This window comes from Lampetra planeri, chromosome 15, assembly GCF_965212315.1.
Source record: "Lampetra planeri chromosome 15, kcLamPlan1.2.h2, whole genome shotgun sequence".
Classification (NCBI taxonomy): domain Eukaryota; kingdom Metazoa; phylum Chordata; class Hyperoartia; order Petromyzontiformes; family Petromyzontidae; genus Lampetra; species Lampetra planeri.
The window spans coordinates 8,480,513-8,507,184 of NC_136121.1; the positions used below are offsets into that span (position 1 = coordinate 8,480,513).

General features: G+C 44.4%; 1 protein-coding gene across 5 annotated transcripts; it reads right to left on the bottom strand.

The window, feature by feature from the left end:
* Positions 1 to 49: 49 nt before the first annotated feature.
* Positions 50 to 26,672, bottom strand: LOC144722680 (NEDD4-binding protein 2-like). Of its 5 annotated transcripts, XM_078600984.1 has the most exons (16): positions 26,097 to 26,672; positions 22,799 to 24,158; positions 19,123 to 19,247; positions 18,245 to 18,333; positions 17,234 to 17,310; positions 16,954 to 17,073; positions 13,879 to 16,619; positions 13,024 to 13,047; positions 11,816 to 11,901; positions 10,912 to 10,957; positions 8,154 to 8,440; positions 7,250 to 7,371; positions 5,642 to 6,029; positions 4,690 to 4,858; positions 3,086 to 3,209; positions 50 to 1,214 (listed from the first exon to the last, which is right to left on the bottom strand). In XM_078600984.1, exons 1-16 carry the CDS (start codon positions 26,308 to 26,310, stop codon positions 1,154 to 1,156), a joined length of 6,033 nt encoding a protein of 2,010 aa, XP_078457110.1. In that variant the 5' UTR covers positions 26,311 to 26,672; the 3' UTR covers positions 50 to 1,153. The 5 variants fall into 5 exon arrangements, with proteins under 5 accessions (XP_078457110.1, XP_078457108.1, XP_078457109.1 ...); XM_078600982.1 differs by having other exon boundaries at positions 50 to 3,209; XM_078600983.1 differs by lacking the exon at positions 13,024 to 13,047 and having other exon boundaries at positions 50 to 3,209.

Consider the following 26,672-nt stretch of genomic DNA (forward strand, 5'->3'; position numbering starts at 1 on the left):
TATGCTGAGCTTGCACGGTATAATGTAAGAAAACACGCAGAACAAAATGTACAAATTTAGTTATTTTCATTTCACTGAGTCAGGTAAAGGCCACTTGTGCAAACATGTATCAGTGGCATTGCCCCAGAATACAGTAAAAAAATCGCGTGCAAAGGTACAATGCTCATTAACCACATACATTTTAATGAAAAGCAGGCTTATGTTTTTAAACACTCGTAAACAATTTTTCTTCGTACTTGCTAAAATAAACAGATTCCCAAGACACTGCTTTGGGTTGTTGGACTAATTCTTGAACTGTTGTAGCTCAGGCAAGGCTTTGGGGCTGCCAGGATAACCCCCCCCCCCACACACTTGCAAGGGGATATCACTCAAAACTACGGGGAGAGATCAGTAAGACTTGTATTTGTAAATTGAGAACACTGTTATTTAATTGTGGTCTACCTACATGCCATGTTGTGTACTAATGACCAGACAAATTTTTTTTTTTACAAGAAACACTAATTATAAAATGTTAGACGTTGTTCAATAGTTTGTATGCAAATTTGAAAAACTATTTAGTGCAACAATTATCTTAAAATGGCTTCAGTATACTCTACAGATTTAAAACATCTCTAGAAAAAATACCTCGTATGAACATCTTATCCAGATTTTTTAAAATATATACTATGCATTTAAGAATGTGTTTAATGTAAATTAATACCATTTATTTTACATTATCACTTACATAACTGTTCCGTAATACTGTCCTGAAATAACCTTAGCCCCTGCAGTCATAATTATATACACATTACAAAAAGTATAAAAATAGATTTAAAAAATTTATACCAACTTTCCCTTTACCAAAAAAGCATGAAAATAGCTTTTAAAAAAAACATTTGCGTTACAAGTACATTAGTTCATGAGTCATCGTTATTGGGTAGATTTAAAAGTAATGTCTTCCGGATATAAATTAAGAAACCATTACACAAATTGTTATTAAATTTGAATAGCCTGATTTATGAGCTTGGTGTATGGTTGACGTAGTAGTTCATTACAAGCTTCTTTTTTCTTTCAATATTTTTTCTTTGCAGGACAAAAAACTATTATGAAATAACACCAGCAAAGTGAATACCAATGATGCCAGTGTGCTCAAAGAGCGTCGCGCTACATGCCATCAAACCTCTCGCGCGCGTGGCAAATGAACCTTGACCAGTCCCGCATGAGGCTCTGAAAACCTGCCAAGAGAGAGAGGTCACGCTGGCAACAATTCAACACTGGATACTTTATTACGCATGGAACGATTCACCACAAGCCCGCACCATATCACCACTTTGATTCACTGCATTCAAATCAAGAATGTATTCTACCTTCAAATGAATGCGTTCTCTTTGCTTTGTCCCATATAGATTGTCTCGTTTGTATCGTGCCACCATGTTTTGTCTTGCTATCCTTATCATAAAGGACTCTTAGCATGCGATTTGCATGCGTTTATAAATTATGTATCGTTAAACACTTCTATTCATGTATCACACGAGCATAAGTCAATTTTAATCATTTATTACATGCCTGCAATTATTTTTCACTGGTAAACAGCTCAAACGTTTCAGGTGCAACATTAACTAAAAATAACAAAGGAAATGTTCCACTATCATTTTCAATTTTAACATCCATGACCCCAGCTTAAACATTGAGTGCCAATGAAGTCAACCATTTATAATAGTGAATAGGCATGTGCCATCATCGTCATTATCAACCATGCTCAATCGACTTTCATATCAAGGTCTCCCCAAGTATAATAACTTCTTCATTTGTTGCCAAAACGCCTCCCGAGTATTTTTTCAGAAGGGTCTTTCTTTTCACAACGTGTGGCTTTGCATATAAAGTGTCCGAAGGTGACCAGGATGCCCAAAGAGAATTCACTGATACGAGAGGAGAAACATTCAACATCTGCACACAGGTCAAAAAAACTACTTGCTGTACAAGTCTTCCACTGGCAGCCAAGTCATCCCCTTGGGGGTCCCGGTCAACAGCAAAATATATGAACGTGGCGGCTTGTGAAGCAAACTAAAATGCTTTACCGTTGACTGTATTACGCAAGCACTTCAAAGGGTCCAGTCAGCGTATTGCAACCACCTGCCTCTGCTGGTACAGAGCTCTGCTTTAAGCTTCAATAGCACAGCCGTGCGATCAAACCATAACTCATGACAGCACTTCAATTGTCGCTTTCTCTCCCTCTTTTCAAGCAAGTGCCAAAACGACCTTTGACACACAGGATCCTATACCACCGCTGACCATTCGTTGATTTGGTAAGTACGGTAGTTGACGTTCCGAATAGCGAGTGGTTAAGTTCAGCTCAAGGTCTGAGATCAAACAAAAGACTGTAGTGGATAAATAATAAGGGGATTTAGTATACAAGTGTTCAAAAAAGTTCCAGGCCTAGCAACCCTCACAGGCAAGCCTTTCCCCATTTTACCAATATATTCCACTGATATGCAATTTAAATTAACTCGTCACACATTGCACACACCCAATGACTTGTAATCATGAAAAGCTGCACCATGGGAGGGCTACCAAGCAATGAAGCTTGGGGAAATGCTCGTTTGGAGCTGTGGTGCGCACAAACACGTGGTTCCGTAGCTCTATGCCACATTGGAGAGGACAATGTGGCTACCAGCTTATGGGCTTCAATAGTTTTACCCACAACCCTTTGTCGATCCAGGACTGAATGGAGTCTGCACCCCACAACCATCATTATTGGTCATGAGGGTTCCTGGACCGGTGCGGGTAGGAGAAGTTGAGCATAGATATGGGAACGTTAAAGTACAGTGCAATAATGGATTTTGCTTCCTTGCGCTCTGATGACCACCCCCCATTAGCACGGCAGCCGCAACCAACAAAAACCTGGCAGCAACGGTGGTCACTGACGGATGCACTATCTAGGCTCAACCTCAAACCTGCCGCGCTTTCCAGATCTGATGAGATCGGGAGCATTCTCGGCGATTTAATCACGGGCGTCGTTATTTCACGCAGGAATAAAAAGGTCCGCGACAGGCCTTCTTCGCATTGTGGCCAAAAAAAATCGACGGACGAGGGGGACGCGTCCCACCTGTACTTGTTTTTCCGCAAGTAGTCGAGCACGGCTGGCTTGAGCCGGGACACTCCTCCCCGGCTGTTGTTCCCTTGGCCCGTGATGACTGACAGAACGCTTGACTTTCCCTGGGCCTGGCACTCTGCCACGTGCGTGCATGGGTCAGGGCGACAAATAATAAAATAAACGTTAACCAATGTCAACAAACCTGACCTTGTGTTCAACAGCAGCCACTCGCAGAATTCGCATGTCTGGCATGAATCCTACTGCAGCGCACAATTCCAATAGTGAATCAATTTGTATCTCAATTATTCCATGTGGCTGCACTGTTTATAAACATCAGTGGGTCAATGTTGCGATAGACCTCAGTTTTGCACAGGACACCATTTTGCTTTGATAAAACATTTAAATGACCTGTGATACCTTAATAATGCATTTGGTCATGAAAGTACGTTTTGTGCTCATAATTGGCTTTGCAGAATTGAATACTCATGGCAATTCTGAAATGACAGTCAGTTTAATTGCAACAAAAATCAACGATAATTTGACTGCTGCAACAGTGTTTGAGTGTGGCGATCATAATAATGTTTAGAACCCTAAATTAAGATTTGGCACAACATTCCTGCAAGTTATGCAACTTGACAAGTCTTTTCTGGATGACGTACATTTTTTATACAATAGCCTGCAAAAAGATCAAATGATCAGTCTACGGTCCAAACATCCCAGGCTATGTCCTAATGGTAAGTTCCAGTTTGGTAATAATAACAAATGCAAATTGCACATTTCAGGAAAAGTACATGCGGTGGCAGAGTTGAAGAGTAAAAAAAAAACAAGTGGTTCGCATTCATGAAGCAAAAAGTAATGCGATATGAATGACATGGTCAGTATAATTTGAATGGGTCCATGATGATGGTCATGGAGAAATGGAATGCATTAGCTCTGAACTGAGAATGATGGATGACCATAGAAAGACCCGCAGCTATAGCTGCAGTTTATCGTACACCCACATTGAGCATATTTATGTACAATACACCCACTTGTTTCTGTAGCCACTTATGCATGCAAATAGTAAACAAACGACCAAACAACCACATCAGAAAACCAGTCGTTCTGTACCGTCTTCCGGCAACACATAACAGTTCTAGATTTGAAGCTTTCGTGACTGCAAGGATTCATACTCTTAGTTTTTTCGGTAAAGTCACGTAGGTAAAAAAATGAAATTAAAATTAATAAAAATAAAATAATACAAATTACGACGTTTCGGAGGCAACACAAGTCTCTGTCATCAGGTGGGACCGTCACAGCCAGATTTGCTGTATCAAGTGAGGCAGGGATTCCAAGATGCAAGTTTTTAAATACAAGTTAAGGGGGATGGGGGGGAGCTTATCAGAATGTGGTAGCCAATGAATGGAACGTATTGGGAGGGGGGGGGGCTAAAAGAGAGCACGAGGTGTAAGTAGACGTGGACGTGTTTGTGCGCAAGCCCCTGTTGGTGCACATGATAAAGTAACAGCTTTGAAAACTTCCAAGAACAATGACCCACTTATATTCACAACCGCTGCACCGCAAATACGGTGGGGCATGCGTGACAGGCACGTGGAAGCACGCGGGCACGCGCGCACCTCTCTGTCGCTGCTCGAGGACGTCGGCCAGGGCGGCCGTGGCCTCGCCCACGTGAAGTCCATGCAGGTCAAGGATGCTGTGCGGGAGCAGCGCCACGTTCCGCTGCTGCAGGATGGCGTGTGCCGCAAGCGCGTTCGACTCCTTCATCTTCTCACCGTGCAGGTGGCCCTGGGGTGGCACACGTTCAACCACGGACGGGATTCTCTCTCGATGCTAATGCCGCCTGGAAGACTCGGTAAGTGATAAACGTAATCTGTCGAGGCTTTACATCTCACGTTATCTGGGCTATCTTCTCTTCAGCATGACATTTTCCTTATTGTGGGGGAAAATTTGGTCCTCTTAGTCCAGTTATTCCAGTTGCTGCCACCTCCATACCCATGCCACATCCCTTCATATCTTGGTTTACCATTTCAAATCACCTCTTTCTATACCTGCCTCTCGGTCTCCCCCCTGGTGTTTCCACATTCCCACATTTCTTCTGCAGTGGTTTGAGATACTTAATTTCCATGTAAACATTTAGTAAATTGGTTAGTTTCACTTGCAGAGGTCTTCATTTCTAAGTGAATAGATCTCATCTGATGATGAATATATTGATACTTATTATTGCTTTATTGACACTTCTTTATATGTATACGAGTTAAACTAATAGGAAAACATAGTACTACTTCAGTGTACTGAATGTCAATTTCAGCAGCTTCAGTCACAAAGCGAAGACCTATTTCTGGAAGGAAAAAAAAACCTCATTCATGTAACTGTAATAGATTTGCACGTTTCAGATCAATCAACACAAGGCAGATAATGCGTGGAGAACAAAGCCACGCACATGACCACCCACTCTCAACAACGACAGTACCCGAGGTTTATTTTCGGTCATGTGGAGAGTTACGCCGAAGCTGGAAATTCCCGCACCAGGCTCAGCGCAGCCGCAATTCCCGGGCCAAGCGAACGCACCTGGCGCGCGTAGTGCATGGCGACATCGCGCATTCCCCGGTGGCATGCCTCGGCCGCCCGCTGGAAGCACTCTCTCCGCCGCTGGTGGTGCGCGAAGGCTTCTGCGCGGAAGTCGGCGTAGTCCGGCGCTTCCGTGTCCTGGAAGGCGGCGTCATCGCTGTCTTGCCCTCGGGGCCCTGCGACGGACTGCGAGGGTGAAGAGGTGGCAGGAATACCGGCGCCGCCGGTACCGTGTAGCGCGTGCTCCTGCAGGCTTAGCCGTAGCGCCGTCCGCAGTTCCTGCCGCTCGTTCTCGCTATACACGTCGGAGGCCACCACCGTGCGGGCTGGGCTGGTGCCAGTGGCCAGAACGGAGCTCAGGAACTGCTGTGTGCTATCCAGGGAGTAACTGTGAAAGTGAGAACGCAATCAGCCGATTGTGATGTTCCCATGCAATGGATTTCCCAACCGGTGTAAAATAAAAGATGTGTAAGCTCAGCTCTAAAGTGAATCTCAAGCGAGTCCAGCTTGGTAGTATACACCTGTAATCTTGCACTTTCGACGTGAGGGTTAGTGGATCACGAAGATTTGTGAAACGACAAAACCCACTGGGCTGTGTGGTGGACAGGATATGACAGTGCAGCAAGAGGGTCTGTGTGGAACTTCAAGCGTTATACTCCTGTATACGTGGGCTTTCTTGAGGTGCTCCTGTTTCATATCAGAATCTAAACACTAATAATAATGTAATTTGGCCAAAAATGCAAGAGCAAGACCCAGCTGAAAAAGTGTCTTGAGACTCAGTAAGGCCTTCGCAATTAAAGATACAGAATCTCATTATTGTTATTAGTTTCTGTACAAGAGTAAAAACTCAACACATTAATCAATTACACATTCAAGAAGGGCCATTCCCCGAAACGTCACTTATGATATACATATTTCCTTTCAAGGCATGTGTTGAGTTTTTGTCACTTGTGCACCACTGCCAACACTGAATCGGCGAATAATAACACTGAAATAAATGAAAGTGTATTCATTTCGTACAGCAATAAAAAATTAAAAATATATTTACAAACATTCTGAAATGCAATACAATTTGGATAATATAGCATCTAAATAGAATAGCATCTCAGCACGCCGTACAGACCTTGAGCATCTGGTAAAAGGGGGGGGGGTGTTTATTTAACTAATAAGAGAAAATTACATGGTCAATCATAGTGAGAGGAAGATTGGAAGGTGATCAGCCTGGATTCGAACAGGGGCAGGAAGTCAATGGCACAGATGGCCGAGGGCAAACAAGTTCCACATTAGGCAGGCAGGAGAGAATTAGTGACCTCCCACTGAGCCGATGGGTTGACTGGGGGTGGCTGGAGTGGAGAGTGTGTGGAAGAGAGTAGAGTGAGATGAGAAGCGGAAAGTAGGTAAGGACAAGGCCAAGGGGGCCCTTGAAATCAGCACCGGCCCTACATCCTAAAGAGGACAAACACGAATAGAGCGTTGGCAGCAATTTTAAGCTTTTCTGGGAAAATTGATTCCTAACACATCACTGATAATTCCCCCCATGGATAGCATTAGCACAGAATTCTTATATTTTTTTTAAAGCAGACCGAAGAAGAAGAAGCGGGCACTCACTCGTGATCTCTGTAGACGTCCATAAGAAACTGACGATCGATGCCCGGGAAAAGCTCAAACAACTTCTGTTCTTTCAACTTAGCCGACACGTCTTTTCTTGTCCTCGTTGTTTTTCCTCCTCCCTGAGCCAAATAAATGTAGAGGCAATGAATTATTTATTACGGTGAGCTTCCAAAAAAAAACCATGGACAAGAACTGTAAACAGACACCTAGTCATAAATATGATTATCTTAAGGTAAAACTTTCCATTACTTTAACGTAATATGTATGGGCAACGCATTATGTAATGTGGTAATCTAGCAAATAAATGGGAACTTACATCGTCATACAAAAATATAACTTGTTAAAAATGTATATTTTATGGTGGATCTACGGATAAAATGCACCTTACATATATAAACTATATTATTACACGTACAGCCCCTTGGTCAATCCACTACTCGATGAGGGCCTCCCCACACCGTGTAGGAAGGGTTACTTGAGCATACTTCACCACAATGGTCAGTGCGGGTGAAGGTCATTATTATATAAAACTAATGCAAGGGTTAAGGAAAGGAGCCTCGAGCAGAACATATTGCAAAAGTAGATATTGAGCGGTGGTCGTGAATAACGATCGAATACCAGCCAAATTAAATCATCTCCTGTATAGATGCTCGATTGATTGTTGCATCGCATGACCGTGAGAGATGGCAATGGCTTGGGAAGGCCTTCATCCAGCAGTGGACAGATCCCGGCTGATGATGGTTGAATGCAAAAACACATTGCCAGAAAATGAGCTAACTTAACTCCCCTCCTTTGACGCAGGTCACAACCCTTAAAATAGGAACACGTACTAAAATTACTTCGCAAAGCGGCAGAAATACTGCAGCGGGAATCTCATGGGGGTGCGACTGACTGCGCTTACCTCTTCCCTGCTCAGCTGGGAGGCCAGCTCCTCTGACATGATGTCCAGCAGCGATGAGGGCTGCCCCTGACTCTGCCTGTAGCTGGGCGCATATGGAGAATCCCACAAATCCTCGTCGACGCTGGGGCCCAGAAGCAGAGACACCGGCATGGACGTCCACTGCTGTCGGCGGCCCAACGTGGCATTAGAGGCACTACCGGGTCTGGGGGGGCCCCGGTTTTGCGAGAACGAAGGCCTGTCTGCTGCTTGGTCGTCCTCGGACATCATAAGGTGGGACAACCTCGCATCTGGAGCAGGGCAGTGACAGGAAATGTAATGTAATAACGGCAGTTGGGTGAAGAATAAATCGGCCCCTGTTCATGGGTGGTTGTTCCAGCCAGTAATATTGGAGTATCCAATGGCTTTGAAGACTTGTCGAAATTGAATTCTGGGCCACATTTTCTTGTTTGAATACATTCTACTCGGAAACATCCAATTTGAAAAGGGCCAAATGGCAGATGAATTAAATCATATTATAGAGTACAATCAGGATTTATATCGTGTCTAATTGTGACTGCATCCTCAAGATGCTGAACAAAAACAGTGGGCATATTTATTTTATAGCAAGGGTTAAAATGAAGGTTGTGATCCTGGCCTTGAAAAGTGGCAGAGTCGACAGCATGGATGGCTGGGAGAAAGGAGCTCCAGACAATGGGGGCAGCAGAGGAAAGCAAGTGACCTACCACTGAACAAAGGTTGACTTGGGGGCTTCGAAAGACAGCCTCGATTGCTGGAGGGGAGAGTTCGTGAAGGGGAGTAGATTAAGATGAGAGTATAAGATGTAGGCAGGGAAGAGTGACTGCCTATACCGTTAACTACCAATTGATTCCATGAATAAACCAATGTCAGTTTTTTATGATAGAAAATGAAATTGAAATTACCTGGCAAATTTTCGGAAGCTGAAGCAAATTCAATATATTTTGGTTGTGGTCATTAAAATGAAAATGGCATTTTAATCGCATTTACAACATTCCAGTGGGATCCTCTTACGCAGCGACGCTTCAAAAATTACGTACACAGATAGTCCCCGAGTTACAATATTTTGATCTTACGATGGCGATAGCGATACGACAAAATTGTACAATATTTTAAATTTCGCGCGGCAGGCAAACGCAGCAGCATACGAGGTACGAATCTTGGTGAGTACAGTACAATATGATATATTATGATACATCCAATGCATGTATGACACGTAGCTTTAGCGATTTCATTTTAGGGTTACCACAATACGATATGTTCAATGCATCTTAAAAGTTTTTAGAACAGATAACATTGTTTCCTGAAAAAACTTTCTATTAAATTGCAGTTCATATAGGTAGGCTAAGAATTTACTTTGTTTTTTTACTTTACATTTTACCGAGTGCAATACAGTATTGTAATTAATAAATACATACAGTAAATAGTTTATACAGTACAGTACTGTAACTTGCTCTGTTTTGCTAATTTATCACCATTCTTTAAGATTCCTGGGTAGGCTAGTCCATCTTCGACTTACGATATTTTTGACTTACGATGGGGTCGTCGTAACGCATCTCCATCGTAAGTAGAAGGACTACCTGTATTTGTTAAATGTGTAGTGTCTTCAAAAATTACTCACACCGACACGTTGTAACAAGTCACCTGCTTACACTGTATTCACTTGTTCTTGCGCCAGTTGTAGGCACTTCTATATCTATCTGTACGGTCACATATACTTGACTTCTCCCCGCTCTTATCTATTCTGCACCTCACTTATCCTGCACACAGCAGCTCTGCACTCAGCGACTCTGCACAGAGCGTCTCCGCACACAGCGACTCCGCACACAAGCGTCTTCGCACTCAGCAACTCTGCACACAGCAGCTCCGCACTCAGCCACTCTGCGCACAGCAGCTCCGCACTCAGCGACTTCGCACACAGTAACTTTGCATCTCCACCGCTGCCCTCACCTACGCTCCCTCAGACCCGCTCACCCGTCTGTCCGGGCGGGGGGTTCAGCCAACACCCGCCCGGCGACGGTGTGAGGGTTGAGGTCCCGTTGACGGCTGGAGCGGCGAGATGTCTTCACTCTTGGTTCCCGGCAACAACTCCCCTCGCTCCCCCTGCTCATTCCGAGTCCTCACGTGCTTCTACTTGAGTTGCCGCTAGGCCGGCGCCAGTTGTCCCATTAATCCCTTATCATCACCCCCCATCTCGCGCCAACCTCCGGTCACAGCGTACCCACCTGCTCGACCTCGGTTGCCCCCGCTTCTCCCCTTAATTACTGGCGGTTCGTCTGTGCAAACCTCATGTTGCAACAACATGCACATCTGTTCGACCTCAGTTCCACCCGCAACTCCCCTTAACTACTGTCGGTTTGTCGGTGCAAACCTCATGTCGCAACGCACACACCTGTTTGCACTCCGTTGCACCCGCTTAACCGTGCGCACCGCCTATTTCTCTCCTCTACAAATGTATCACGTGAATAAAGTTGTAGCACTGACTCGCTCTTCACAATGTACTCTTTAGAAACCACAAGGGCCAAGAGATAGGTTTTAGAATGTATTACATTATATTGGTCATGTTTTCTAATAACATTGAAAAACATCAACATTCTAACTAATATACCATTCACTATCATAATGATCCCCAAGGGTATGCTACAATAGGTCATGCTTCTAAATTAATATTGCACTGTTGTTAATACAAGTAGGGTGTTGTGCGTGATATATTTGTACTCTTTAATATATTTTAAACCATTACCTTCTTGCAAAAGCTGGTAAGACAAGGCCTCTTCCTTCTGACGGGCCTACACAAACGCGACAGCATTTAAAGTATGAGACATAAATAAGTAATGGTATGAAATTTTTTAAGATATCCGATTCCTCCATATTTTATTTCCCCATACTTATATACTGGCCAATAAACTATGGTACATTCCTGCAATTGCACAAGTACACACAAACCCGAAACGGAGCTCAGGATGACGCGGTATTTAGACGTGGGTGAAATAAATTGCCGTTTAACAACGCTGTCATCCAACCTAACTTAAAGCAGATGCTCACTTCAAATGTATTTAAAACAATCTGGGATAAACATTACCGATGCATAACTGCATACACAGCGAGGACTTGGAAGAGATAATACAAGTCAAATCGTGTGATCCAATCAGTAAATAATGACGATAAAAAATATAGCACTGTATACAAATGCCTTCTGTCTGCTTATATACTACAAAATCTGATATTGCATTCCGCAGGTCACAAGAGGCTATATTAAGTTGTGTTCAACAGTTGTGTTCTAACTATTCTAACTGTTGAACAAAGACAGTTACTGCATCGCGCGCTTTAAGATGCGCTTCAGCGGCCATCTGGAACGCTGTTCCTTCCGATATTAACAAGCCACTGGAGCTATGCACTTTAAAATCTAAATTGAAAACTAATTTAGAACTAATTTTTGTGTTAAGTTTGTTGTCTTTCTCCCTCCAACTGATTAGCATGGTTGGTTACTTACAGTGTGAAAGAAGTTCAACATACATACATGTTTTTCCAAACTCGATACCGTACAAAGGTGTTTGAGCAAAGAGAAAATTCAATACGGCGAGTGAGTGAGCGACCGATGGGAAGTGCTTTGTGGCAAGAGGTCTGGTCTGCGGGGAGACACACACCATGACGGAATCCTTCCAATGCTGGTGAATCATCTGCGCCATTTTCATATCGATTCGCACCGCCAGGTCCTCGGGGGCCAGTGAAACTGCAAGCAAGGAGTCAGCAATGTTCACAGCAAACAAAACTGGATAGCAGCATGCGCTTGAATCACAGGCCACGCACTGCGTGAACTTTGCTGCTTGGCAGCCTTCAGCTTGACCGTGTTTAAGCGATAGTTGTATTTGCGGAGGAACTTTGGCCTGGGATGACCAGTAGAAGGGAGATAGGTGCCAATTCTTAAATGCCATACTAGTCAAGACTAATCTTAATCACACATTGTGATTAAGACCAAAACAAATGAAGGTAATACAGAACTGCTTTATAGAAGATTGGTGGGATCTGCAGCTCCCTCAACATTACTGCACTGCTCAGTTCCTCAGCACCGAAACTCAAATGACACCAGTGATATTTTAGCACAGGCAGTGTGGCAACAAGGGGGTGACTAAGAGGACAGCAGTGGCCTTTATAATTTACTGCAGTAATTTTATAGGCACGATGTCACAAAACCTTTTCATAAGCAATCTCAAGAGCCATTATCACTTATCAATTGCCTGCTCTGATTTGACTTTAATTACCACCGCCACAAATGGAGTTTTGACACTCTCCCAGCTGGAGTGCCATCAATATGACCGCTTTTCCAAACGTAAGTGAGAGCATTAAGAATGTATAGGAGTGGTCACTTCCACCCGAAGGGGCCCATTAGACCTGGCCCACTACAAATTAATTGACTCGGCATAGGAAAGGCGCGCTCTACATCCCGAATGCTGTGGAAACATGTCAAGCTGTAGTTTCTAACCATCCCGGCCACGATCGAGAGTTCGGTTTGCCCTCTCGCCGGCGCTACACCGATTAAAATGTTTGCCGCCACGCTGTTAGCACGGGGGGGGAGGGGTGGGGGGAGGACATGCCAGCCAGGTTCATGCCGCAAGACTGCAGTTGTTTCCGAAGCCAGGCTTTCAAATACCCGACTAAAATGTAAACAAGAAACTACGACGCGTCGCACAAGTGCAGATCTCAACACAAGAGGCTGGAAGCATGAATATAAGATGCATCACCAGCCGACTAAAGAATAGCATCCACATGCAAACATAAACGAAGGTGCAGCGAAGGGAAGAAGCGGCCATAAACGCAATATTTGGTTATGTGTAAGCAAGTATAGATAACATACCCCCACAGGAAAAATCACCAGTAGCTGCAGGGATGCGGACAAGAAAATTAATATTTAACTCTTTTTTTTTAAATTCAGCAAAATTCTTTTGGGAAACGTTTGCAGTTGACAAAACACCCTGGCAATCGAATTATGTTTCATTTAATATCCTGGCTTTAATCCATGGCTTGACAAGGCAGAGCAAGTGTTTTGCGTAGACACATTTTCACTCGCATTGTTACCACATGTGTGAAGACACAAAATATGATGACTACTGATGGCTGAGGGGCTGAATGTCCCCACCATCTTATATCACACATCACAAGAGGTTATAAGATACAGGCTCTACTATTTACCATAATCAGTACCATATATACATTACATAAATCATCCCAGTCACCATCTTCCTACATACTTTGTAAATAGTCAGCTATGCTGAAACAAAACGTACCGGAAAGCTCCTCTGATCATATTTAAGTGTGGCAATGGCTTTTTGTTAAGCACCTCTCATTGCTACACAGATTGACGTGTAATCAGTGTAAAGCTAATATTTTTGTTTACAGCTCAATCCGTTTATAGCTCATGTTTTGCTGTAAGTGCTGCAATATAAGTATTTTCAAACGGTATGAACCCGGCGAACTGAGTTCTGCATCCGATTCTCAGTCAAGGCCAACATCAGTGGGGATATCCAAACCGGCTCCTGTGGCCCCTGCACCAATTCACACACTGATCAGCGTTGGTGAAGTATGGTAAAATAACCCCCCACCCTCCTCACGTGGGAAGGGTCTGCATCCAAACAATGGGTTGTAAATCAATCATCAGATCAACATACAAAAAAAGACTCGTGAGTGTTTAATGTAACCCTCGGCGACTTACACTCATCCAGGCCAATGGAGCCAAAGAGCTCTATGAGCTGTATAGCCAGCTCGTGGGGGAGAGAGAACTCCAGGGTGGACAGGTGGGGAAGGGAATTGGCTCCATCTCCCGCCAAAGGCTGTGCAGTCCTCCCCACCCCCGAGCCCTTGTCGAATAAATCATCGCCTTCCACTTCCCGCACTTGACCAACGGCGCTGCCCTCCGTGGCCCCGCGAGAAAGTGCTCGCGGCACTGCGCCCGCTTCTATTTCGATGCCCCTCGTGATCGCCGGCTGTGCAGGCGGCGTCTCCGAGGTACCAGCCGCTTCCAGGACTGGTGCCGCCAACGAGGCGTTTGATGCGTTGCCCGGGGCCATTGCCGTCCAAGCGGCGAGCTGCTCCCAAGTGGTCACGGTCTCACTGGCGCGCACCCTGTTGTCTGAAGATCTTAGCTTGTCATCTATGGAAGTAATAATCTTTCTGTCCAGCATTGAGTCATCTTGAATTGCAGCACTGTATTCGCAGCAGTCACGTTCTTCTCGCTCTGCAGGATTGTCCGTTTCACCTTCCACGCGGTTCACATCATTGTTCACCAACGTACGTTCGCAATCGGCACCTTTAGTTTCGTGACCTAAGGAAACCTCATTCCTGCTCTCTCCGGGTACAACATTTCCTTTAGGTTTGACATTATCGATGTGTTGGCCACCAGTGCCTGTTGTACCATCAATTTCTTCACCCATTTTTTGACGTCCAAAATCAGACAAGACTGCTGTGTTTACTTCACCGACAGGCCTCGGTGGGGTGTTTTTCCACCAATCAACCAACGTATCCTCAACAACGTATTTTTTTGGGCAGAAATCAATTCCACTTTCATCTTCTTTGCTTCCAGTGCCGATGCTTGTGTTGCTGGGGCCAGTTTCAGTTTGTTTTCCGACAGGCTGAGCACGAGAAGTGTGACAAAGCACGTCTGGTTGCATTGATGAATCACTTTGCAATACACGGTTCAATACTTGGGTATTTTGTTTGGTTGAACACTCCATGGTTTCTATCCGCTGCAACACGTCTTCATCAATGAATGATGACACTTCAGTGTCAGTTTCTTTTTCTGAGATTTCTTCAGACATTTCAACACCCGATTCGATTAAAACATTCACTGTCCAGTTTAAATTCCTGTTACATTTTTCATAAATGTCCACCAAAACCTCTCTGCTGACTGATCTGAAATGTGTTACCAAATATTCTGCGTCTCTCTCCGGTTCAGGATTCTCCATGTCGTCTGTTAATATACCTTTGTCAAGTTTTAATTTATATGGAATATTGGGGCCCGCTTCATCAGCAGTTGCAACAGCTTCATTACGGATAGTAAATCGATCTGGATTCCCGCATACGACGACAAATGGATCAACACTATCCAATTTGTTTTTAGTCACCTTCCATATCAACGCAAAGTCCTCTGGTGCTGTGTGAGTGGACTGATGTTTTCGATCCAAAGGACGCGCAGACTTATCGCGGCTATCGACCACAGTGTTATCATCATTCTGCAAGCTCAACGCTTGTGAGAAATGTGCAACTAACTCAACTGTTTTGGCAGACCTAGGCATGGAGGTCACGGCAGCTGCACCTTTCGGATCATGAGAACCTTCCATTGCATCAATGGAAACTGCCAGCTGTTCGTTCTGCTTCAAGCGGACAGTTTCCATTACCTGGGCCAAGAAGGGATTTTCAGCAACGAGCGATGAACTGGCCACTTTCAGAACATGAGGTACGTTATCTGAACGTCCTGTAATCCGACCTTCAACGGCAGCAGTAACCTTATCTGTGCATGATGCACTGACAATGCCCCCAGGCTGCCCACGCACGGCTTCCTTGTTTTTTTCGAAGTCCGCTCCTGTGTGATCGTGCGGCTGTTTAACGGAAAACACATCTTCTTCCGCCATGTCGGCTCCTTCTCCAGGCCCAGTGCTGACAATGTCAGCGGGCATGCAAGCATCAGTCTCTGGTTGCTTCTGGGTAGCGCTGGGCTCAAAATCTTCCTGCAGCTTCTCAATGCTCATCACTTGTGCATTTCCTGCATCAAGGCTTTCATTTACTTCACCGCTTGCAGAAGCTGCAGTTTCACACCCAGGGAGATGACAAATTGTTAAATCAGGAGCGGCCTGACTCTCAACTTCCTCTGTATTTGGCGTGGAGTCATGCCGTTGCCTTCTTACTCTCTGGCCGAGGGGGGCAGTGGGAGTATCCGAGGGCCAGTCATCTATTGGATCAAATTCATTTCTCGAAAGATCAGAAGTTTGTTGGGGGATCTGTTTGGCTGGACTCTTTAGGCGCCTCGTTCGAGTTCTTTTTTTCATCGTCATGCTCAATGCAATTGGATTATCTGTGACTTGATTATCTACAGCATTCATTCCACTATCAGCCGTTTTGCTCCATGCAAAACATTTGTCGGGTTCAATGACTTCAGCTTGGCAATCAGAAGCCAACGTTTTTGGTAACCCCTCAGCAACCGCCCTACTTTCAAGTGGCAATACGTCTGGAAGAATAATATTTTCTGTTGAACGTGCATCACTGTTATCTTCGATATTTTTATTCACCGTCACTGCAGCCCCTTCAGAAGATGTATTGCCAAGAGAATGCTGTTTAAAACCATTGGATGGTCGCCCTGCACACGGCAGTGAGCCGTTTTCATGATTAACAGCCTGCTGCAAGGCAGCTCTTTCAGTCTGGGCAAGCATCTGTTTAGATTTTCCCTTGACGTCTTCTTGTCTGCAACATGAAATTAAATCACGGACTGAACATTTTAACCTAAATGCAATTTACAGGATGACCTATTAATCACATCAAGCCACATCCATAACAGACTTTTAAACTACACACTAACACAACTTTTGAATTTAATTGATCACGTTAAATTTGAAAAATTACACCGAATCACAATCCAAGGAAAATGCACGCAGTATTGAGAATGCAATTAAGAATACTTCTGTAATTGATTGGGTTACGTAAGCAGTGGTGCACCTCATTGGGGTAAAACAGTCGACTCATTTTCTTCTGTTTCACAAGTGCTATCAAAAAGTGCTAGCGAGCAACTTTCACTTACCCCACCCAATGGTCACGTGGAGCTTTGAAGGAGCCCATTATTCTCTCCACAGTCATGTGACGCTCGTAATTGTTTAGCATGCGTACTATCTTCTCCCGAGAAATTCCATGTACATTTCGCCTGCGGACAAGAACCAATATCCACTTTGGTATTTACAAGAAAAAATCAATTTAAAAACGCATCCGAAGTGAAGGATGTTCAATGGAATGGTGATTAATTTTAGGTTTCAATTATCAAAAGAAAATCTGAAAAAAATGTTTTCATATTTTATAGCACTTACTTCTCCAGTTCTCTGGTCTTAAACTTCCATGGCGTTTCGGGCTCTTTGAAAACAATCTTGTATTTCCTTTGCAGTGCCTTTGAACAACGGCATCACACGTAACATACTGCATTAACCCTGCAGCCCTTGATGCTTTATGTATTCCAAGGTAAAAAAACTACCCCCGCCCACAGCCACTTCACTTGTCTACATGTTATTTCATGAATGTGGCCTTTCTAGGAATAACCTTTTTATGCTTTGCAAGTCAGTTGATGGCACTCAAAAATCACTCAAACTCAACAAAAGCTGCCGTTTCAAATGCCGAAAAACATATGAAAATGACACACGCCTGGGTCATGCTATATCACAGCGTGTGGTTCTTTTGTCTGTGATTGTAATGATAAACATAAATAACGGCTTTTTTCAACGATTGGTTCACATAATCCACAAAAGGTTGTTTTTTTATTCTACAGCTATGGACATTCTAATATAAATATAACAAGAGTACTATTCGAAACGTACAAGTCTTGATGTATCAATTACACGGTGTGTATATGTACACGTATACTGTAAATATGGGGAGCAATCGTGGAACGGTTAGCCCACTGCACTACAAACCCGGCGACCCGAGTTCGATTCCCACTCGCAGCCAACGCCAGTGACAATTATCTGAATCGCTTCTGGGCCTGCCCAAGGTCGACACAGCCTCAAATGAGTACCTGGTGTAGTGTGTAAACATCGCCACTGGGGAGACAAAGGCGGTCGGGCGTGGTGCTGGCCACCTACCCCCTTGTGTACCATGTTGGCCTTCATAGGTGCTCGCTAACAGCACTTGCCCCAACAGTCTGTTGAGGCTATACGGGGGGATCTATGTTTTTGTACATGTGTGTGTGCAGCTATTCGACTACACCTGGTCATTAATGAGGAAGCACGCGGCATGATATTAATAATACGCTCCTGCACTTTTTCATTTTACAGGCAGCTTCTGTGTATGAGGCGAATTGCTGAGCATCTGTGTTTGAGGTGAGTTACCATGGCAACGTAGGGTCTCATCTCCCAGCTGTGCGTGTTGGTATTGTCAATAATGATGGGTGACATTCCTGCATCCATCGCGTCCCTGGCTTCACGCACACAAAAAACTATGCAAATGCATCCCAACCATTGCATGTTACGCACGAACATGCTCGCACTAAATCAGTGGTAGGGAAGCTTTTTTTTTGTTGCACCCTCATCCATATGTAATTCGGTGACCTTTTATGATAATTATATGTTTAACATTAGAAAAACAGACATTTGTATTACAGGTTTTTTTTCCTCCATTCTGTTGCACTGACCTTAAACAAGCAATAATGCTAAAGGTTACGATGTAAGAGATATACACATTTTACGACCAGATAACAGCAAATCGAGACCCAAAGTCTGCTATTCAAGGGACACTTGGTATTAAACAAGTAGTGCAAAACCATTTTTTGTGTGTAAACAATACAATGCAAAAAAAGCCACATTAAACATTTCAACATAATTAAAAATACATTTTAAAGGACAAAAAAAATCATTATACATTTGACATTAAAAAAGCTAATTTGTGCGCCTCCATTTTGTACTATCGTATTATTATTACTACTGCGTAAACTTAAATATATTTTTATGTTAGTGCACACACTGTGAAATGTCCCATTCTCAAAGCATTTTTTGACAGTCACTTACATGAGTATAAACCATACACATAGTGATTTATGTGCTTGTTATAGAACTGTGGAACACAGGGTCAGGGCTCGAACTAACAGCTCCTGAAATCGAAAACAGCACATGCCACCTCTGAGCCAAGATCACCTCTCGCTGCCATCTGGCCATATACATGCAAGGCCCTCTTACTCAAGGTACAAAAACCAAACGTATCAATCAGGTACCTCTTTTGTGGTTCCATTCATGCGCCTCGCCGAGTACCGAGGGGTCGTAGCAGTAAGTCCCGTTTTTAACGAAATAGTCGTCTGTGCTCAGGATAACCCCATTTGGACCTTGCTCCTTAATATTTCTGCAAAATTCAGATCAATCATTTTAGAGGTGAGACGCTGCAGTCAACTTTAGTCATCCATCATTGCTGCTCCGAGCACTAAAAAGTTATTGAGATTTTGAATTCCGTTGACAAAACACATTCCTACGGAGAGAGCTGGTAGGAACGTTGGGTTGCTCGGTCAATGGCCAGGGTCAATGGCGGCGTGGTGTATTCCGCAAATATGGCCGGCTGTGAGGGCGGGCACAAACCGGCGTGAGTAGGTTAAATGTTGAGTTTTATAAGGGCACCACGGGGTGACCAGCCACCCCCACCCAGCCCCACCCAGCCCCTCCCCTCCCCACCCAGCTCCTCCCCACCCTCCCCACCCAGCCCCTCTCCACCCTCCCCTCTCCACCCAGCCCCACGCCTCCCATTTTTGGATGCACGACGGACGGACACAATAACCCCCTGTGGGCTGGTGTAACCAGGAGGTTCCTACCAGTATTACGTTGACAATGTTGACTATAGCGGAGCATAATAATTTCGCTCACTCTCGAAGAAAAATAATGACTCACGAAGCGCGAGGAACCACGGACAAGCAGGAAGGTGGCCACGCAGTGAGCCGGTGCCAATAATTGCCCAAGCGCTTTGGTCCTCTATGTAATAAGGTGTTATCCGCCAATTAATGAGTGTTTATACGTGGGGAGAAACCGGAGCACGAAGAGAAAACCCATACATTTGAGGCTGAAATACTCTATCCTATGCATACGTAAAAGGTGGTGTCCAGATTTTTGCTGTAGCGCATTCTCCTGTTGAGCCAGGGTATGTCACTTCAACGCCGAGGGGGAAGGGAGTATCACAACATTTGTGCGATTCACAAACCTTCGCCTCCACAGCCTGGATTACAGGTGTGCGCCACCACCGCCCAGCAATTCCAAATTCCAAATCGGAAAATAGGGTAATGGAGATTATTTAAAACCTATATAGCCATAAGGCTGGATTGCGGTCAGAAATAATTAGAATCAGAATCTTTATTTAGACTCTAGAAATCCAATCAGTTATGAAGCCTTTTTCACAGATGTCGAGCAGGGGCAGGTCAGTAAGTTACAACAAACAATGCAAAAAAGCCGAATAGAGTGAAAAAGAGAAAAATTAAGCAAGTCACGAAAAAATATATATTCATACAACATACAAGTAAAAATGACATGTATACATACATGCCGATTTTCCAACACTAAATGCAAGCTGGGGAAAGGCAACAAAACAACAACAAAACAGTCCAAGACCCCACTAACACAACACAATCCCTCAATAAAATTGCACATTGAAAATGGACTATGGATACATGCGTAGTGTAGTGAAATACGCGGTGTGCACAGTTAACCGAGGGCAACTGAGGACAAACAGGTGCGCGTGAGGTTTGCACGGGCAAACCGCCAGTTGTTAAGGGGCGAAGCAGGTGCAAACGGGGTCGACCGGTTGTGCACGCTGAGACCGGAGGTGTTGCCAGGAGACGGGAGATAAGGGTTGAATGATGGGCCGACAGGCGCCAGCCTGGCGAGATCTTAAAGAGAAGCACGGGAAGTCTCCGATAATTAGCAGAGGAATATAAGGGCGTGTGCCGTGAGCAGAGCGGGGAGTTGTTGCCAGGGAACAACTAAGAAGACATCGCGCCGCTACCGCTCCAGCCGTCAACGCAACCTCAACCCTAACGCCGTCGCCGGGCGGGTGATGGCTGATCCCCCCGCCCGGGACAGACGGGTGAGCGGGTCTGAGGGAGCGTAGGTGAGGGCAGAGGTGGAGGTGTAGAGTTGCTGTGTGCGAAGTTGCTGTGTGCGGAGACGCTGTGTGCGGAGACGCTATGTGCGGAGACGCTGTGTGCGGAGACGCTGTGTGCGGAGACGCTATGTGCGGAGACGCTGTGTGCGAAGACGCTGTGTGCGAAGACACTGTGTGCGGAGTCGCTGACAGGAGCGCTGCTGAGTGCAGAATAAGCGAGGCGAAAGGTAGATAAGAGTGGGGAGAAGTTACCGTATAGATTAGGGGTCCCTAACTCCCGGGCCGCGGACCAGTACCGATCCGCGGCCTGTTAGGAACCGGGCCGCACAGCAGGAGGTGAGCGGCGAGTCCGCGAGTGGCCCGCCCCATTATTTTATTATTTACCACTTCCGTCCGCGACTCTTTCCCGCACTGCGCACTTGTCTCAGTCACAGTTTTGGTAAGCCCATAAGCTGCTAACCCTAGCGAAAAAGAGTAAAAAACAAACGTCGCTGGAGAGCTTCTTTGAAAAGGGGGAAAGACCCAATGATGGACTCCCCCCCCCCGGTCCGTGAAAAAATTGTCTTCCACGAAACCGGTCCCTGGTGCCAGAAAGGTTGGGGACCGCTGGTATAGATAGTTATAGGAGTGCCTACAACTGGTGCAAGAATAGGTTAATAAAGTGTAAGCAGGTGACTTGTTACAACATGGCGGTGCGAGTAATTTTTGAAGACACCACACATGGGTAAGGACCAAACTTACAAATCACATTTGCAAATATGGCTGTATCCAGCACCAATCTTTTGCTTCAGGATATTCTTAAAGGAAGATTCACAATGTTACGGGAGGAAACAAGGTTGTTCCAAAATATTGGTGCTACAACGGCAAATGCTTTGTCACCTGTTCCAATTATTGTTCTCGGGATAGTTAATAGGCAATTAGATGGACGTTAGGTTTCTCAGGTTTGGTAATGGGGTTAATAAATTATCTAAATATAGTGCAGATCTGATAATAGGAGACAAGTAGGAAGGCAAGAGTGGTGTCGATCTGGGCGGGAGATGTCATAGAGAGGAAAACTATCATAAGAAATGTGGTGCCCATGGCAGCACAACCATTGTGAATGAGTGGCAGGCCTAGAAATAGGTGGCTTAGTGTGGTGACCAAAATGACTCTGGAGTAGATGTGAGGAATGAAAATAGAAAAAGGATCAGAAAGGCAGATCCTACATGAGGGGGGGAAATGTCAGGTAGAAAACAAAAACGTGTACTTTTGATTCATGAAATACACATTGGTCTCAGGCCACATGGCAAAAAGCCTTAGTAACATAAATGCGTCGTGATCATACGCAATGGGATTAAATGTACACATTTATCAGCGTGACTGTGGGCAGGCGGCAACATTACACAAATTCAATCCATTACCAGCAATGGAATGTGCATGCCTGGAACACAAGTGTCATTGCCTCATTGCACGTTTATTTATAGCACTGCAATGTTATAGTTTGGAGCCTCTTGATTATTTGTTACTCAGCCACTGACACGTGCACATTTTTTTTGTTGAAACAAAAGTACAGTATATTTAAGAAAGCCACCTTTGCATCCAAACAATGTAAGAAATGAACAAAAATGTATAAAAACACAAAAGTTCATGTTCACTGCAATTTTTTACCTGGATCCAGTATGATTTATCGAAACCAAAGAGCGAAGTCTATTTTAACACTAGACATTAACAACAGTGTAAATTTAAATAAAGTACTGCACTGTATTGAAATATTTTTGTAAAACATTCCTCTCAGAAGCATCTTATACACAATTATGTGGCTGTAAGCTTACCTGGCCAAGGTTGATTTCCCAGATCCTGGCAAGCCACGAAGCACAAAGAGGACCTTCCCCTCTTTAGACCTGGATCTCATCTTGCTCAGCGGAAATGGCTGTCTAGGCACAGGCAGGGCCTGCATTGGCCAAGGCTGCTTCGGCAATGGATGTGTATGTTTCTGCACTGGAGCATTTGGACGAAAAACGAACGGCACTGCCATCGGATTCATACTGGACACATTGCCACCGGGCTCTGTGTAACCATACAACTGGCGATTCCAGCTGTTATCTGTGGTAGGTATCGGTCCTAAGTTTGATATCAGAGGTTGGCCACCCCAGCCTTGCCAGCCACCGCCAGACAGCCACGTCATAGGTTGTTCATGCTGGCTCAGTGGATGGGTCTCCTCTCTGCTGTATGAGGGAGGCCAGACCTTGATTGGTGTCCACTGTCCAGTGGAAATATTCTCATTTTGTTGCCACTGAGACTCAATGGACCCATCGACTTTGACCGTTTGTCCACTTTCTCTTAAAGAATCAGATGTGGGCCTGAAGGCCGCATCAGGTATCTCCGATGCACTCCAACCATGAGAAGATGATGAAGTATCAACATCTTTTGCATTTTCTTGTCTTGCGCCACAATCAGCAGGTGTCACTCCATCTTTTACAGAATCAGCTAAGCCCTCAACATTTGACTGGGGTTCTTGTAAAATCGCAGAACCTTCATTGTGCTGAATTTCTTCCATTTCATTGATGGCCATTTGCAGTTCTAACTCTGCTTCATCCACAACACTTTCATCTCTGTCTGCACGCATATTTTCTTTTGTACTGCAAACTATACTTCCGTAATTATCAGAAAAAGAAACATTGCAATTTTCAGCAGGCTGCTGAAGGAACGGCACACCACTATCCTCCAGATTGCTGCTTACTGGCCCACAATTTCCAGAACTCATGTTGCTTTGATGACGCCGATCTGAACCAGTGGTTCCAATAACACTTTCCTGTAAAATACTGGAGGGAAAGGATACTTCCAAAACTGAACTCACAGCCTCTGATGGCAACAGATTCAAAGCAGACCTGTCATCTATTGAAGAAGGCACAATACTGAAATTTGCACTGCTCTGCTCACCAGATGACACAGTGCCAACACTGTCCGCTGGATAAACGTAATTCAATTCATCTGCAGGTCCTTTCGTTGAGCTTGAAGTGTAAACGATATCACCGGTGTTTGTAGCTGACCTTGGTTGCTCATAGTCACCAATCCAATTACTGCCACCGCTCATCAGCTCGTGAGCAATGGCATTCAAACCTTCTGCTCTCAGCTGCTGTCGTGGCCCAACAGCCCCGCTGAGCTCCAGCAGGGAGTCCATTGCCACGTCAGCTAAACAGACCAGGGGGAGGGAGATGGCGAGAAATGTGTCAGCTGTGCAGGTTATGAACAGTCCAAGACAATCCACGTGTAACATACGTCAGCATTCAATAAAGTAGCGTAATTCAATGATAGCAATCTAATAAACGACCTCACGTTCTTCACAGCACCTTTGCACCGAAATGCCCTAATTTGCACCATAAATGAGTCAATGTGGATTATTCAAAGGTTGTATGGAAATTCAACGAAAGTTTACGAAGTACAAAAGCCATGTAAAATATAACATCGAACCATATTTTAAGTCGGTTACACGTGGCAGGTATTCATGACATTGAAGTAAAATGTAGTCTCTGCATAAAGACTGCATTGCTGTTATTTAAAGTACCATACACATCTTTCAATACTTTCACCTTCCCACAGGTTATGTTTGTTTGGTGAAGATGATAGGGTGGGGCAGTGGTTCGCACATTGTAAGCCCACTTGACTGGGTTGGATTCTCAGCTATGGGTAACACCAGTGACAAATTATTGCGAAACCAACTCTTGTACCCCCCCCCCGCCCTTCACCAACCCGCACTGACCAGCGTGGTGAAGTTTAGTCATACAACCTCTGACTAACACAGCATGGGGAGACCTAACTTGAGCAGTGGCCTGACAAAAGGCTGTACATTATATTATTATGATGACGTCGCTGATATGGTGAAAATAATGAAAACTGTGATATGGTCGTATAATCATTGGTGATGATAATACTTACAGTGGTTGTGATGACAGTAATGATTAGCATATTGACAATGATGTTGATTGTGCCAGTCAAGAGGATGATGCCAGCAAATATTTATGACTGACGATGACGTAGTGACGGTAACAATGAAGACGAAAAGGATGACGGTTACGATGGTGACCGTTGTGATAGATGCTTTATGATGACAGTAATCGTGATGAGGATGACGGTAACAATTACAGTGAAAAAATTAATACAATTAATGAGGACAAGTGATCATGATGACGATTATTTAAGGTTATGGCGTCAATGACGATGATGATGATGTAACGATGATGATGATGTGATAACGATGATGATGTGATAATAACAGCGACGATGAAGAGCTTGACGACAGTGATGAAGATATTGACGACGTTGATAACGATAACGAAGATGTTGACGCCAGGACGGAATGTTGATAACGAACGGGATCACGTTCAGAATCAGAATACGTATTTATACTGGAGGAATCCGATGAACTATAAAGCTCTTTTTTTCTACAGATGTCCAATAGGGACCGGTCATAACGTTACAACTTACAATACAAAACACGATAGGGGTGCAAAGTATAGAAAATGTAATCAAATCACTTTAAAAATATACAAATAAAAAAATTATTACCAGGTAAAAGCCCACTGAGGTGTTACGTAATTTTCAGAAGCGACCTGGCCACAAATCATAACTCAACAAAGTGGCTTACCGCGTGGAAATGTATAGCAGCAAAAAAATATGCATCGGTTACTGAATAACAGCGATCACGATAAGGATGATGAAGACCATGACGGAGATTATTTTGATGATGATGTGACAACAGTAACGATAAACCGACGATGGTGATGAAGATGGTGACAATTATGATTATAACGATGTCAACAATATAAAAGATGACACCACATTAACCTCACATAACTAACTGAAAACATGTATGTATGTATCTATGTTGAACGTATTTCGCACATTACGTAGCCAACCATGCTTACGCGAGGTGCGTGGGGGAGGAAAACAAAACATGCCTCTAACATTTACTTAAAGCTTTCGTGACTCCAGGAATTAATATGAACGACCCAATAATATGCCTCTAACAGTGCAAACTGTTACAACCATCTTAACCACAATAATCTCAATAACAGCACACCACAGTCTACAAAACAATCGCGCCGAGTCAGATTAAAGTAACATGCACACCGCTGAAGTCGCACTCCACCAGCACGATGTAGACGACCTGGGGGTCCAGGTTCGGGAACATGGACACCATGGAATCCACCACCTGACCCCGCGTGGTGCTAGTTCCTGGGCCGCCCTCCCATGCTTCCTCCCCGGCAGGAGCGTGTAGGCCGTAGGGGGTTTTCGGACCCTTCGCCTGTGCGCTACCGACACCGGCGCGTTTCTTTCTGGGCATTTTACGTCCGATATACAATTTACCGAAATATTTCACGTCCTAATGCCGCCTGTGAAAACGTAACTTCGCTACTTCTACAGTCTTTGAATGCGCAAAGGGGGCTGCCTATCTTTTACAATCGTTTAACGTGGCCGTTTCTCATCGGTGTCGAGATTAGGGCCGAGGCGGCGAAAAATAAAAGACAACATTCGCTCGCGAAATAAAAACATCGTGGCAACTTTACAGCGATTCTGTGACATCCCCCCACAACGTTTCGTTACGAATGAATGTTTGTATTTAATTGTATTTATTTAATAAAGCTCTTGCGCAATTTTAAAACGCGTCAACTTTAACCTTTGCGCTGTAACAACGTCATCGCCCCC

What these genes read in the sequence shown, in the direction of transcription:
- LOC144722680 (XM_078600982.1), bottom strand. Translation starts at nt 26,310, where the DNA reads ATGCCCAGAAAGAAACGCGCCGGTGTCGGTAGCGCACAGGCGAAGGGT. An exon ending in TTACCAGCTTTTGCAAGAAG is followed by an intron (nt 8,441 to 10,911) that starts GTAATGGTTTAA and finishes GCCCTGCTCCAG; the next exon opens with ATGCGAGGTTGTCCCACCTT. An exon ending in CCATGCACTACGCGCGCCAG is followed by an intron (nt 4,859 to 5,641) that starts GTGCGTTCGCTT and finishes GTGCCACCCCAG; the next exon opens with GGCCACCTGCACGGTGAGAA.